The sequence below is a fragment of the Vipera ursinii genome (assembly GCF_947247035.1).
Source record: "Vipera ursinii genome assembly, chromosome: 3".
NCBI lineage: Eukaryota > Metazoa > Chordata > Lepidosauria > Squamata > Viperidae > Vipera > Vipera ursinii.
The window spans coordinates 84,950,928-84,967,260 of record NC_139516.1 but is presented as its reverse complement, the minus strand read 5'-3'; the positions used below and the strand labels follow the sequence as shown (position 1 = coordinate 84,967,260).

The 16,333-nt window shown below is 35.9% G+C and overlaps 1 protein-coding gene across 2 annotated transcripts in view; it reads right to left on the bottom strand.

Annotated features, from left to right (window-relative positions):
• The window catches only part of DPYD (dihydropyrimidine dehydrogenase), a 597,578-nt gene that overhangs the window by 195,075 nt on the left and 386,170 nt on the right, over positions 1–16,333 (bottom strand). For both annotated transcript variants that reach the window (XM_083361143.1, XM_083361144.1), the window contains exon 14: positions 7,519–7,683. In XM_083361143.1, coding sequence (XP_083217269.1) covers positions 7,519–7,683 — 165 coding nt within the window. The remainder of the gene's footprint in view (positions 1–7,518; positions 7,684–16,333) is intronic.

Genomic DNA, 16,333 nt, shown 5'->3' with positions numbered 1-16,333 from the left:
GAGACAAGCCTTACATTATTGACAAAGATTGAAGAATTTGGAGAAGTAGCAGGATTGAAAATAAACAGGGATGACTAAAGTTAAAAATCTTACTTATAAACAAAAAAAATCAACTGTCAGAAAAAAACAGATCTCCAGATAGTTAAGAAAGTTAAATACCTGAAGATATACTTAACAGCAAGGTGTGCAACATTAAAAGAAGATAACAATCTTAAACTATTAAACAAATAAAATCATATTTGGAAAGATGGAAAAAAATTGTAATTATCAACCTTGGGAAGAATAGCGACGGTGAAAATGAATATTTTATCAAAACTACTTTCCTATTTCAAACAATACCTATAAAATTAGAGATTTTTTTTTTGATGAGCTAAATGCATTGATTTTGAAACTTATCTGGCAAGGGGAAAAAACACAGAATAAGATTGAAATTGCTACAAGAAGCAAAAGAAAATGGAGTATTTGGGCTACCAGACTGGGTTCTATACTATCAAGCAGCTGTATTAACATGGTTAAAAGAGTGGATAAACCTTAGAAACAAAAGATTACTATATCTAGAGGGATATGACCTACAACTTGGATGACATGCTTTTCTATGGTATGGGAAGAACAAAATCCATAAATACTTTCAAAATCACTATATAAGAAATGCTTTGCTTCTGACATGGGAAAAGATAAAAATTAAAATTTATATGAAAATATCAGGATGGATCACAACGATGAAAGCGCTTGTGTATGCAAATTTAATCAACTATGAGAAATTTGTGACATACAAAGAAATTTTAAATACTGATGGGAAATTACAAACTAAACAAGAATGGGAAGAAATGGGCATTGAGCTATCATGTCTGTCACACTCCGTCCTGAGGCCTCTCATTTGTGGAGTTCCTCAGGGGTCGGTCCTCTCTCCCCTCTTGTTCAACATCTATATGAAGCCACTGGGTGAGCTCATTCGTGGTTTCGGGGTGGGGTATCATCAGTATGCTGATGATACCCAGCTTTTTCTTTCCACCCCGAACCAACCCAGTGATGCCCTCGACGTGATGTCCCATTGCCTGGAGGCGGTCAGGGTTTGAATGGGGAGAAACAGGCTTCGACTCAATCCTGCCAAGACTGAGTGGCTGTGCATACCGGCATCTCAGATTAACCAGTCTTTTCCATCGCTAACTATGGGGGTTGAGGTGCTACCCCCCGTTGATAGGGCTCACAACTTGGGTGTCCTCCTGGATTCATGGCTCAGTTTGGAAGATCATATAGGAGCTGTGGCCAGGGGGGCTTTTGCCCAGGTTCGCCTGGTGCGCCAGTTACGGCCCTATCTGGACTGAGATGCCCTATGCACAGTCACTCATGCGCTCGTGACCTCCTGGATAGACTACTGCAATGCACTCTACATGGGGCTGCCCTTGAGGACCACACGGAGGCTTAAGCTGGTGCAGAATGCAGCCGCGCGAGTTGTGATGGGAGTCTCCCGATACTCCCGTGTAACACCTCTTCTCCGCGAGCTGTATTGGTTTCCAGTTGCCCTCTGTGTGAGATTCAAGGTGCTGGTGATGACCTATAAAGCCCTAAATGGCATGGGTCCGGATTATCTCAGGGAGCACCTGCTGCCAGCATCAACTTCCCATTGTCCTGTGTGCTCCCACAGGGAGGGCCTCCTCAGGGCCCTGCCGGTCAGTGAATGCCGGCGGGCGATCCCCAGGGGGAGGGCGTTCTCTGTGGGAGCACCTGCCCTATGGAATCAATTGCCGGTGGAACTCCGTATCGCCCCCGACTTTCGTTTGTTTCACCGGGACCTAAAAACCTGGCTTTTTGAGTTAGCTGGCCTGGACTGAGGGGTTTTAAGGTTTTTAAATTCTAATTTTAAATTTGGGGGCTATTGATTTAATTTTATTTTAATTTTTATATTGTATTGTTTTAATTTTGCCCTGTAAACCGCCCTGAGTCCTTTGGGAAAAGGGCGGTATATAAATTGAATTAAATAAATAAATAAATAAATAAATAAATAAATAAATAAATAAATAAATAAATAAATAAATACAAAAAAGATGCCAAAGCAGTCTTTGACCAGATACTATTAACATCAGATGAAAAACTGATTTAAAAACTCTATAAATTTTTGTTAAATCTAAAGATGGAAGATGAACAAGTTAAAGAAACAATGATAAGTTTGGCAAAAAATTTTGGACACAATGTAGAATTAGAAAAAATGGTAAAATTTGTGGGAAAGAAACTATAAAATAACAAGGGCAGCTACTTATAAAGAAAATCTATATAAAATGTTTTATAGATGGCATTTACCACCTGGAAGATTAGCAAAAATGTTTAAAAACATGTCTAATATCTGTTGGAAATGTAGGCAAAACTCAGGTATGTATTATCACCTTTGGTGGACATGCCTTAAAGCAAAAAAAAAAGGTCAAAAATACGCATGTGGTTACAGAAAATGTTAAGAAAACATGTAGATTTTAAGCCAGAACTATTTCTTCTAGGTATAATTACAGAGAACTATGACAAAAAATGTATATATTTGATATTACACGTATTAACAGCAGCGAGAATTACATTTGCAGAGTGTTGGGAAACTGAAGAAACACCATCAGAAGAAGATATAATTAGGAAAATTTTGGATGGTGCAGAAATGGATAGGCTTACATTGAAAATGAACGGGAAAGAAGATACAGAATATTTTCAAACATGGGATATTTTTTATAAATGGCTAGACAAGAGAGTAGAAATGGAAGTTGTATTACTATCAATATTAAATATGTGAACCCAGACAACACATTGTTTATTAAGCACTAAAGATTTGTAACTATAAAAATTTAATAAAATATCTATATATTAAAAAAAGAAATTTAATTTGGAAACCACAAACCAGAATGATCAGCCATTCTAGCTAATCCTAAAACAGCCACAAAGATCTAATACATGATTTTGTTTTTTCCCCATTATTGTTAGGTGAACAAACCCTTACTTTAGCAGTAACAGCACTTATAGATTTTTCTCTTGTGTTTTTTTTTCCTTTTAACTCTACAAATCACTAATTTTTCACTTAAATTTTCTATAAGCCAGTGGCAACTGAGGGACAGGATATTTATTTTGGATTAATGATGGGCTATGAACATACGATCACCTAAGGCACAAACCATGAGTTGTTAACCTCAACAGGACTTTGATTCCTAGGAAATAAAAAAAAAATAAATGTACCTAGATTGTCATTTGTTGTTTTAAAATGAAATGAAATCATGATGGAAAGAGATTTTTGCTGAACTGAGTAATTTTAATTCATTAGAAGTTTATACTACTTATATTTTAGGGGGATGAATGTTCCTTTTTTTTACAGTGTGAAACTGCATACTCATTTATTTAGAAGAAAGTCCCAAGGATGAAATGGACCATTTCAGAGCAAATGTGCATTAGATAGTGCTGTTAATGTTCAGAATTATCTCTTAGGCTATAATCCTATATCCATATAATTGAAGCTATATGGATCCCACTGAACTCAATTGGGCTTACTTCAGAACGGTCATGAATAATAAAACAATAAGCAGAACAGAAGTCTGTATGAAAGTGAAGATTTTTTTAAACAAAATCAATTGGATGGAAATGTATTCATGTTCTCAGGACATAGAAGCACAAAAGACCACAGACACATCCACTACTTTTATATAATAGGTAACACAATCATTTCAGGAGAAAAAAATGCTGAGTTGTAATGTAGTACAGTTTCTTTCTTACAAGCAGCTCTTCTTGTATTCCTTCATATAGGATTTTCTAGCACAGGCATTAGCCTAATTGTTAAGACCTTGTGATGTGAGTACTCAAGCTATTTCTAGCCATTAAGGCTTTGTTTTTCCCAATAATCAAAAGAAGCTCTCAATTCATTTTCTGGAAGAGGCCTGGCAGAATGTTTCAGAAATGGCTTTAATTTTCTCCATTTTTACACCTTGAGGCAATGTTTTCAAGATGTGCTTATAGTCCTCATAAAACTGTGAAATGTATTCTCATCCAACAAGACCAATGTCTTGTGCTCTAAGTAAATAGTACTTTACACTGAAGATACAAATCTCCAATATGCCTTACTATTCTTTTTATAAAAAGATCTTTGAACATAAATAGAAGACTCAGAAGACTGCAGTCCTGAAACCTGAGGTAAATCCATAGGAACTTTGTGGAATGGAACTCTTGAACCAATTCCCTTCTTTATTTTTTCTCTCAAGACCTTAACACACACACACACACACACACACACACACACACACAAACACAAACATATTATGGCATGTTTTATGTGTTCCTCTAGCAGTTTGTGCACTGAGAGAAAGAATGGTCACTTTCTAAGAGGTCAAAACATAATGCTTCCGATCTATAACGTGTAGGATATCGTCCAAATAAATACATCACAATCAAGTCATAAATTGGCTTGTTCCTATAAAGTGAACTTCAGAAAAATAGTATGTAATCTTTCTAATTTATAATAGCATAAATTCAGGAATCTAAACACATACTGGTTCATTGGCTGTTTTGTGACTGTGCATGCTCTCACTCACAACTGCAAAGTTCTGTTTTCATATATGCAATTAATGTACAGTCTACATTATTATTGCATAAAATATACATCTTATTTAAATGTTTCTATTTCTAAATGCATTTTCCCCAAATACCTATTTTAAATGTACACTGGCATATTTTCTGAGGCAAGAACTAAATTATAAAAACTGAAGAAAGACAAAAATTGAAGAATGATATTCTGATTTATATTTTAATTTTGAAGACTACTAAATATCATGCCACCCTCAAATATCTGTAGTTGTAACCAACACAAAATCTATATGTCTGCTAAAGAAATCCCTATTTCCAAGATGGTTTAAGTTATCAAATGTTCCATAACTATGCCATGAAATATACTTTCAACTACTGAATTAAAGTCACAAGATATTCTTGCAATTTTATGTGAAAACAAATTAATAGATCTTATAGAGGGTCATTTATCTCTTGGTTTTATCTGCAAAATGTATTTTCCTTCCTGCATTCTCTTTTCTTAATTGCTTCTTTGGCTCAGTCTGCCCTGATCTGAATTTCTCCTAATTTTTTTCATTAAGACAGAATGTTTCCCCCATGAAAACATAAGCATGTGGGATGAGCAAATGTAACAGTAACTTTTTCCAAAGGGTTACTTATTCCCATTAGTCAAATTTAAGAAGTATAAAGATTCCCAACATGGAGACAAGGCCATAATCTACCTCAGGGGTGTCAAACTGCCGGCCCATGGGCTGGATGTGCCACGCGGAAGCAATGGCAAAACCGTCCTGATACGTTGCACAATGTCACGTGATGTCGCAAGTTTGACATGTCTGATCTACCTGATTCTCATATATCGGGGGTCTTCAAACTTGGCCCTTTTATGATTTGTGGACTTCAACTCCCAGAATTCCTCAACCAGGCATACTGGCTGAGGAATTCTGGGGGTTGAAGTCCACAAGTCATAAAAGGGCCAAGTTTGAAGAAAAATAATTCAACATCAGCATCCCATTTTACAAAGCCATTTGACTAGAGTGGTCAAAGAGACCAACTAAGGACTTAACTAACTAAACGATTCAGTTTAGTTTTCTTTTATGTGATGACATCTGCAAGCTTTTTCTTCTTTTGTCAAGAACCACCCTTTTATGTGAGTGCTATTGTGACACACTTAGCAAAAGATGTGGCTTCCACTGAGATATTGCAACACTTCTTTTGTTACTCTGATCTTCACTTGCATCAACTGTCCATGGACACCACTGACAACCAATTCTTTTTTTTTCCCCATTCTGTTAGGAACAAATTTATGAATACTTTGGGGGAAAAAAATCTAACCAAATAGAATTCACAACTCCAAATGAACACACGGGTCAAAATTCTTGTTAAAGTGGTCTTGCCTATTTTATCTCCCCCCCCCTTTTAAAAATCTTTGTGTGGGTCTGTATCCATTATATAGTGGAGACTTCAACATTAAGTAACTAGCTCAAGATCAAAACCTTCATTGTAAAACAAATATTTTAATGAAACTGCAGCACTTTCTTTTTTCCTTGTATTATGCACTGTTTTATATGGTGTCAAATAATTTTATGCTTGTAATATCAATATCCTAAATTGTAATTAATACTGATATTTATTTCTATTTTATTTCTAATACTATTAGTTAACTAAACGATATAATGTCAATAATTTTAACTAATACTGTGCAATATCATTATATAGAAACAATATAAAATATTGAGATTTGCACCATAATTTAAAAAAAAATATTTCTCTGTTCTTCCATTTATGCATGTAGGTGATTTTTCATACTAGTAATCAGATGTTTACTGCAATATTTATGAATGCTTACATGTATATCATTCAACAGTGCAAAGACAAAACAACAACATCCTGAAGGAACTATATATGTACGGTAATTACATTAAAATTGCTTTTTTCAATGTTTTATCCATGTAAACCTTGTAATGTCCATGTAAATATTTATGTAGGAGAAAAAAAGAAAGAATCAGGCATTTAAAACACAAAATGAAATGAAATCATGATTCAACCCCTGCAGAAAATAAATTGATCATTTATTTTGATTATTTACTGTTGTTTAGTTCAGTTTCTGTCATGTTTTTTTTGAAACTGAAACATAATGTAAGTAAAATGTAAATAATGTTAATACAAATCCCTTTGATTTCAGAAGTCAACCAAAAGAACTGTTAACTGCTTTAACAGGGTTTAATTCCTAACATATAAATTTTTGAACTTAGTCTTTAAACTGCTTCATTAAAATGCAAAAGCAATTATATTATCTTGTTTTTAATATTTACAATAGTGCAATAATTTACTTTACCATAATCACTAGATAATAATTCTCTTGTATTTTTAACTCTGCTTTCCTCTTGTTTCTGCCAAAATGTCATTCTTCATTCATGGTGTTCACTCAGTCAGGTTATAATTTTGTTTTTGTTGTTGCTGAAAATAGTACCATGGATTTTCTCAAAAGAGGGCATCAAAAATGGGGATTTCAATAAAACTATTTCTGCAAGCCCTATTTGCCCCCAGCATTTTATAACACAGAACAAAATGTCTACCCTTCTTTAGAGACATATTTATCTCTCTAATAACGGTGGTTTTGAAATGAATTTCAGGGCTACATTGAAGTACAGTACATGTATAAGTATCTACCTCATGATAAGCATTGTATCTGTGAACAAAAGCTAGAAAAAGGGGCAGATCTGTGCTACTGTCAGAGTAATTTGAGCAGATGCTTTGCTTCTCACTGTATATAAACATTTTCTTTATCCCCCTTCAAGTCTGGTCAAACATATTTGCAGGTTTTTAAAAACATAAAATACCGAAACGCCTGATTATCAGAAGAGAGAACGCCCTATGAAGAATATATAACCTATGGTAGCAATTGTTCTTTCAAACGACTTCCAATGTTTTGGAAAAAAAATGTATTGATCCTTTCTAATTGACACGTGAATTTCTTTGCAGTTCATTCTGACTTACTTTGTCACAGAAGTCTGACTTCAGTTCTGTAATACTCCTGCACCAATAGGCTGCAGTCTTCTCGCTTATGAGTTCAATATTTAAGAAGGAACCTTGACCTGGACCATACACGGGACCTGTGGTAGTTCCACGAATTATCCTTGGAGAAACATTTGTTACAATGTCCTGTGAAAACAGTAAAATAAAAATAAAAATTAGCAATTCAAATTGAGCAAAGGAAAAAAAAATCTACTTCTTATTTCTGAAACTTTGCCCTCTACATGTATGTATACGGTAGCCCTTGCTTAACGATCATAATTTCAGCAACCAAAATTATGATGGCACTGAACAAATTATATTTATGCCTGGTCTCAAAGTTATGGCTGCTGCAGAGTCCTCCTGGCCACATGATAAAAATTGGGCACTTGGCAGACCTCCCACATTTATGACCACAGGTGAGTTTCAACTCCCTCCCACTCACCTGTCTTCCCCCTACCAATGCCCTTTTGGCTGTCTTGCACACTACCTGCCTGTGACAGAATGTGCAGATGAAGATGGAGCAGAGGGAGAGAACGTTGGCAGTAGTACTGTGGCTTTCCAGAGATGGGGCAGCTCATTCCAGAGAGGACCCAAGACCACAGACTGTGTAGTCCTGTACTGGATGGTAGGGGAAGGAAATGTTTCAGGGTAGGCTGACCTTAGTATCTCCCAGGGTGTATTTATTAGGTTAGAAGGTTATACCTTTAGTGTTTCAAGATTAAACTGGAAAATAAAGAAATGGACTTAATTGGATCTCACTGTGGCATCTTTGGGCTTAGGCCTGACATGCTCTGACCACTCCTGCTGCTCTCTCTCACTTTCCCACCACTCTTGCCGTGCTGAGTTCCATTTTATCATCCACTCTGCACTCTTCCTGCCCTTGCTGCTCTATGCTCCACCACCTAACAGCTGCATCGCCTAATGATGGAAACTCCAATCCCAATTAGGACCATTAGGGCAAGACTTTTTGCATTTTATACTGGGTTCTCTTATTATTTTTGTGAATGATAAACTAAAATAACAACAACAACTATAATAAATTAATACGTTGATTACACAAATCAACAAGCACATATTACCTATACCATCTGCTAGTAAAGATCACATTTTTAGGAAGGAGGAAATGGTTTATTTTCCATTCTTGGACAGGAAGTGTCCTACTACAAAAAGAGTTGCCAAGCTCTTATTGGCCACTGTTGACATAAGAAAGCTTAAGGTATCCTAAATTGTGATGATGACATGAATAAGTCTTTTATTTTATTACTTTAATTTCATTTCACAAATTTGGTTTTGCTTTCCTTTACTTCATTCAGGTGTTGGTTGTTACTTTTAAAGCCCACCGTGGCATGGGTACAGGTTATATGAGGAGCTGTCTCTCCCGGATGTAACAAGCCTGCCCCACTCAAGCCCGCAGAAGAGGCATGCTACAGGGTCAAGGAGATGAGCTTCTTCTGCTATGGCCCCATTCCTGTGGAACATTCTACCACTGGAGGTGAGAACTTTCTCCTCCCTTTTGGCCTTCCAGAAGAATATCAAAACCTGGCTTTGCCAGCTGGTTTGAGGTCCTGAGGGGAGCGCTCAGCACTGGAGATAGGATAACAGGACCTCATCCCATCCTGTTGGGCTCTTAGCTCTCTTAGAGCTAGAATATTTCTTAGAATAGTTCTTAATAATATTTTAATTCTGTGTTATTTTAATCTTTCAACTATCTTTAACTAGTTTTATAATCTGTAAGTTGTCCAGAGTCACCTTGTAGGGGAGATGACTGGCAAAACAAACAAACAAACAACCTGTCAGAATCCATTTATATCACATTCATACATGTATGTTTAAAACATTATCCCCTCCCTATGGATTCTGCCATCTCCCGAGGAAGGAGGAGCATATGTGGATTCAGCCTGCCTAAGGTTATTTCAAAGACCAAGGGAAACTTTTGAAATGGGGGGAACAAAAGGGGGGGGTTAGAGAAGAAGGTTTCTGGCTTGTGTCTTCTTTTAATTCTGGAGAGGAAGAAGGCAATAACCATAAAGATTCGAAGTTCCTTTTTTTTCCACGAAAGGGATGACACGAAGTAGAAGGATGGGGGCTGACCAAATGGGGTTGAGGGAAGGGGGGTTGAACCGGGTACCCTTTATAAAATTTCAATTTGTAAAACAATACTAAGTCCTGTCTTGTATTCCCACAACCAAGCATGTCCTAGTAAAGATTCCTTTTGGACTAGAACTCACTCCAAGAGTTTTTGTTTTCCTAAGACGTGGTTTGGGGTGGGTCCTGACACAACTCTTTTTTTTTGTTTTAATTTTAATTTTAATTGCAGTGTCTATATGGTGTTTTTAATGTTCTCACTATATTTGAACCTGATTTTATATGTTATTTTAGTTTCATTCATTAATAATGAATGAATAAATAAATACATTCATGCAGAATTCCCTCAGTAGATAAACTGAAATGTTCAACTACAAACATCCAGTTTGGTGGCAGACAACTATTCTTATACCATTCACTAAATATAGTCTGTTTTAGAACAGAGAAGTAGGATTTGTAGGCATTCCCTTTAGGCCATTTTTATTCCTTATGTTTCTTTAAAAACTGTATATTATGTTTATATAGAAAATATAATCCATAAGCATTCTGATTATTTTATTCATGTTACTTTTGAATAAAAATGATGTATGATCGTTTCATTTAATTCAAAAATAGGAAAGGTTCAATGAATATTTCTGATTTAATTTTGTAAATAATCATTAACATTATTGTGTTGTTTGGAAACATCACCTACACTGAAAATCATTTATAGAAGCATGTAAATTTGCAGATTTAAAATAAAAACAGTTTTAGGTAAAGGCCGTTTAGTTAAGGATTTCATAGAGTTATTGGGTTAAGTATCCCTACTCACAATCTTGTCACTTCTGGAGCGATAACATGAACCCCCATTAGTATATGGCAATTAAGATCAATTTACATATTTTAATTAAGATCCATCCCACATAAAACAATTAGGGTAATAGGCATACTAACTGATTTCATAACATTTGGACGTTTTTCCAACTAGATAGACAGGAAACGTTAATTAGCATTAATTAGTGCTGATCTGCATATGTTTGATAAGGCATACCCTCACTACAAATGATTATTTATTCCTGAATCTGCCAAGTGCTACCATAGCAGAAAATAAAGGAACTTCCTTCATATTGTATGTAAATGTCTGGTAATTTTTACTTGTTTTTCTATTTGGACTATTTATTATAAAATAAATGAGTAGAAATGAATATACAAATATATACATTCATATATATAGAAAACATACTAATTAATGTGCAGCAGTTAATAGGCACTGATGACATTTCCATAATAACTGTGAAAATGATGGTGTTTAGAACCTTTTCTATTAAATTTTGTCTTTATATCCTGATACTACAAATCAGTATAATTTTCAGATAATTTTTGGCAATCTTTAAAGATGAGGATACTGCAATATATTTAGGGAAAAAATACATTTGTCAGTATCTTCTTTCACTGAAATAATCATACTACCACCACCAGCAGCAGCAACAGTAATAATATCTGCAAGAAATTCTAGTTGCCAGCAAGTAAGAACTGGTAGGACTACAGACAAATAGAATAGAATATTGTAGAAAAAGAATACAGAATATAATAGAAAAACAAGAAGCAAAATAGTTCTGGGACAAGCACTTGCCACATAACACCCCAGATTTAACAATTATCAATAGGAAAGACAACAAAGTCTAGTGGACGTGGCAGTACCTGGAGAAAGCAGAATAGAAGAGAAAGAATTGCAAAAAATAAGAATATACAAAGACCTGTAAATAGAAATAAAATAACTATGGCAAAAAGCAAAGGTAATAGATGCTTGGGGTGCAATCCCAAAATAAGTGGAACATCACTTGAACACCACCATCAGCACTGATAAAATCACCATCAGCCAACTCGCAAAAGGTGGACTTACTACAAACAGTTTACATCTTGCAACGATACCTTTAACATCACGAAACAATAGGTTTGGATACTTACATAACATTAGATTTGAAATGGTATCTATCTATCTATCTATCTATCTATCTATCTATCTATCTATCTATCTATCTATCATCTATCTATCTATTTTTAATCCTGATATTGTGCTAATAGAACAGACATGTCAAACACAAGTCCCGGGGGCCGGATCAGGCCCGTGAAGTGGTTTCATGTGGCCCGTGAAGCCATCCTGGAAACAGTGAGGGAACGGCCCCCACTGCCTTGGCCCTGGCCCAGAGACACTCCTTCTGCCAGAGACCCTCAGATCTGTCCCACTCCTGCCCAGGCCCCCATAGGCACCCTTGATGCGAATGATGTAGAGCTGGCCACGCCCACCCAGTAGGCCATACACACTCTAGCCACGCACACCCTGGCCATACCCACCCAGCCCCCTGAGGGCACTGCTGATGTGGCCCTCAATGAAATTGAGTTTGACACCCCTGTAATAGAAGGACTGCCTTCTTCAGCTTTACCGAACATACCTCTCTCTCTATATCCAAGTGAGTATTGTATTGCCACAGATCCTCTGCTTAGTGGATACACTCAAATCAAAGCATCCAAGGCAGCTATCTCACTTCTTGAACATCTCAAATGAAGGGAATCCATCCAGCTAGGTGATTTGTTCGGCTATCCCAAGGCTCTTTTAGTTAGATTTTTTTTTATTTTTAACATTCAGAAGGAATCAGTCTTCTTGTAGTTTAACTCTGATATTTTGTGCCTTGCACTCAAGAAAAAACAACACAACCCCAGATCCTAATATTTTTTTCTAGATGACATTCTTTCAGGTATTTGAAGAGTGCTATGGTATGCCCCTTACCTGTCTATTGTCAAAGCTAAACATACCAAGCTACCTTTAGTCCCTCTTCATACAGCTTAATCTTCTAAAGCCCTGGTATTTATTGCTTTTCTATGAATCCTTCTTACAGAGTTGTTGTGTCCACATCTAGTTTCAATACTCCAATGAAAAAGTATATATAATTTTGCATATTTAGAAATTATACTGCTATTGATGCAGCTTAAAATTGCCTTCCCATCACATTGTTAGTTCAAATTCAGTTTGTATTTGACTACTACTACAAGATTCCTTTTGCACGTACTACCAGGCTGGGTGTCCCTCATCCTATACCTGTTCATTTGATAACCAAAGAACATTGCATTTATCTGTGTTAATTTTAGTTCTTTTCTTTTCTGTTCATTTCTATAAAGTATCAAGATTGTTCTGAATTTTATTTCTGGCTTCTAGAAATAAAAAAAAAACAATTTTGCATCATCTCCAGATTTAATAAGCGTTCTCTAAATCATTAATGGAAATAGTCTGCTAACACTGTGAAGGGAACCTAATAGCTTGTCACTTGATATTCACTATCAAATATAGAATTTGGTGTAGACCCATTGACTATGATTGTTGAGCCAGCTATATATTATATCATGTAATCCATTCACAGAAAAAACTAATAATAAAAACAAATGTAACAGTATAAATCACAGGCCCAAATTATTTAGAAAATATTTTATTGTAATATTGTCCTACCAAATGTGCTATAGCATTGCTTAATGCTATAGACAAATTTATCTCTCTATATATATATATGTGTGTGTGTGTGTGTGTGTGTGTGTGTGTGTGTGATTGACTGATGAGAGCAAAGAAGCTTGAAATAGCTATATCAGTCTCCTTTTAATTCTTTGTCAGCAATCCAAATTTTATACACGCACACACACACACACACACACACACACTTCCCCCCATAGTTTGTTATTTTAAATAGGATAAAAGGCTTTAATGGTCAGTTGACAAACACACCAAATCAATTCCTCTAAGAAAATATGACTTTTGAAAATATTTCTGAGTTTCTAATCTGATTTTGTTGATAAGATCAATTAAATCTGTTTCTGGAGAAAAAAAAATATGTTTTCATCTAAATAAGGCCAGCAGTCCTGTCTTTTTTTAAAAAATAAAAAGTCACAAAAAGTTGGTATTAGTTTTCCACATAGTTCTCAGCTATGACAGGTTGAAAATTCCCATGAGATATTCTGTGGGTGAGCTTCTTAATAATGTGGAAATCAATGATTTTATTCTTAGGCCTCTTCAGGTCAGTTCAACCTTTATTGGAACGACTGAGGCAGGCTGGGAGTATCCACACAAGGGACCAAATGTCTCACCAAAGCAGATTAGTCTAAAACAAGACCCAATCAAGGGCACTTCGTTACTGTATTTTATATTGACAATGTCTCCAACGCTTTCAGTCAAACAAGTTTAACATCTTTTAAAACCAACAATAAAGTTCTCCAATTGGGTCATAAATGCCAAACTAACAAAGAGAAACCATTTCCTTATCTTTGTTCCCACCTTGTGAGGCATATTTAAAAATAAATGTTTAATAAGGTTGCAGGGGAGAGTATGTCATGAAAACAACAACAACAACAACAAAAGGGTGGGGAGAGGATAATTGAACCAATCACAATCTAACCAGCTTAGGTTAACTCTAAAACAGTCCCAGTGTTATATATTGTTAAACTATTTCCATCCTCAGCTGTGTTGCAGGAACTCCAAAATTTAGTTAACCATCCTATTTGTCCTTTCTAGTCTTTCAAGAAAAAGAGCTGGAGAGATAAAGATAAAGAGATAAAGCAGGTGAAAAAACTATTTACCATTTTAAATTTCACCCCTGGACTCCTAATAAACATGTGTCTCTAACACCAAGTGGCTATAAATAAAGCTCCAACTAAGATATACTTTCATTTTGCAGAGATATTTCCAGAAAGTAAAATTAGTCCCTCTTTAGTGCTGCCTCAGTGACTATTCTCAATTATGACAATGATGAAAAAGACATTTTGCAATCAATGTCCACATTTATGAGCTTTGCACCTTCTTACTTTCAGTTACATATTTGCCAATATAGACAGTTAGTACACACTGTCCTGTGGCTGATTCATTTTTTTTTCTCTCCACCCCTTCCTGTGAGTAGATGGTTTAAACAAGCTATCTCTTCCTGAGCTGAAATACAACTTTCTGGGCAATACAACAGGTCCCCCAAAATTTTAAGGCAAGCTAACAAACTCTGCTCTGTGACCCTAATTAAGGCTCACAGCTGCTGCTTGAAACTGACAAGACTATGATCAGTTTCACAGAAAGGCTTTTGTTTTTCTCTCCTTTTGGACACTAGCACATCCCACAAAATAACTACAAATACACTTATTCAGTGTTTTTTTTGTAAAAGAAAAAGGTGCCAGAACTCACACATGTCATACAATCCGCCTTGCCTACCTTACAAGGTTCCATCCAAAAAAGGTGCCGGAACTCCGTTCTGAGCGTTCTATGACAAAAAAAGCCCTGCACTTATTTATAGGTTATAATATAAATTTGCTAGTTACTGATAACTTATCATTGTAATCAATATTTTGTAAGCATTTTAAAACTGTTTCTTTTAAGGGGGAATTTGAAACTGTAATGAAAGAAAAGGAAGGAAAGAAGGAAAGAGAAATAAAAAGAAAAAGAGATTATCACCAAGTAGTAATTGATACTCTAATCAAGCAACAACCAACAACCTAATAAAGAAACCACTCCCACCAGAACTGACAGAGCTAATAAGACATACATGATGAGAAAAGACTCTGATCTTTGCCAGTCAGATGTATCCTAGACTATTTATGTGTTTTCTCTTCAAGCTTCTTCCTCTTGTGAATTGTTTTACCCTTCCATGGGACATATTATTTATTTATTTACATTTAGAAGCCACTTGATTCCAGACAACTTTGGTGGGGAGGAGCTTACAAATTAAGAAAAGACCAGCAATGCAAGCAACAGGAACCCTACATGTTGGGGGGATAAAGAAGACACAATATTGTAGACTAACCAACACTGCTGAACTCTAGCTACAGGATAGGAGAACAGCTGGGTCTTCAAAGCCTTTCAGAGTGTCACCAGGATGGGAGTTGAAACTATCTCTGTGGAATGATGTGATCCATAAGGCCTATCTTGTAGTGGGGATGGTTTTCCTTGTCTACCTATATTAAAGAATCTCCACAGATTGCTTGTTGTGAACAACTGCATAAGGTTTCACAGTGGAGTGGTTTGTTTGGCTGTGTGTGTGCCTGTGTGTCTGTGTGGCTTATGCCTCTTGCAACTGTACAAGGTTTCAATGCTTATTACACATTTGACCCCTCCTTCCAACCTTGCTAGCAGTTTCCCCACCTGTAAATGTATTGTTCTTCACATGGACCATTTTGTACAAATTGGTCAGGGATTTGGGGGAAGATTTCTGCTTTCTGGGATTGTATTCAAGGAGCGGACTGGAGTGATATTTGGCAAAGTCCAATGAAACACATACTGTTTGGTAGGGATAAACAGATGGGTTTGTGGCCAACAGTAACCTTTGTTAAGTTTTATTATATTTTTTGTTTTACTGGATGTGAACTGTGAGAGGCATGTTCCATACAGAAAGACAAACAAATCATGTTCCACACAGAACATCATGTTTCATACTGAAAGACAAACAAATCAGGAACCTGAACTAAACCAGCAGAAAGACAGAGAACAGACAAAAAGTTAAGACAATCATGTGATTGTCAATGTTTTCAAAGGGAAGTGTTGCAGCTCGGGGGGGGGGGAGCAGGGACACATTAATGAGATGGTATTAAATTCTTAAACCAGAGTTTTTGTTAATTTTGGCATATAAAATAATTGTGTGTAGTGAACGATATAACCTTTGTACATTTCCTTTCATTATAAATGATGTAGAAGTTTAGACAAAATGATCATACA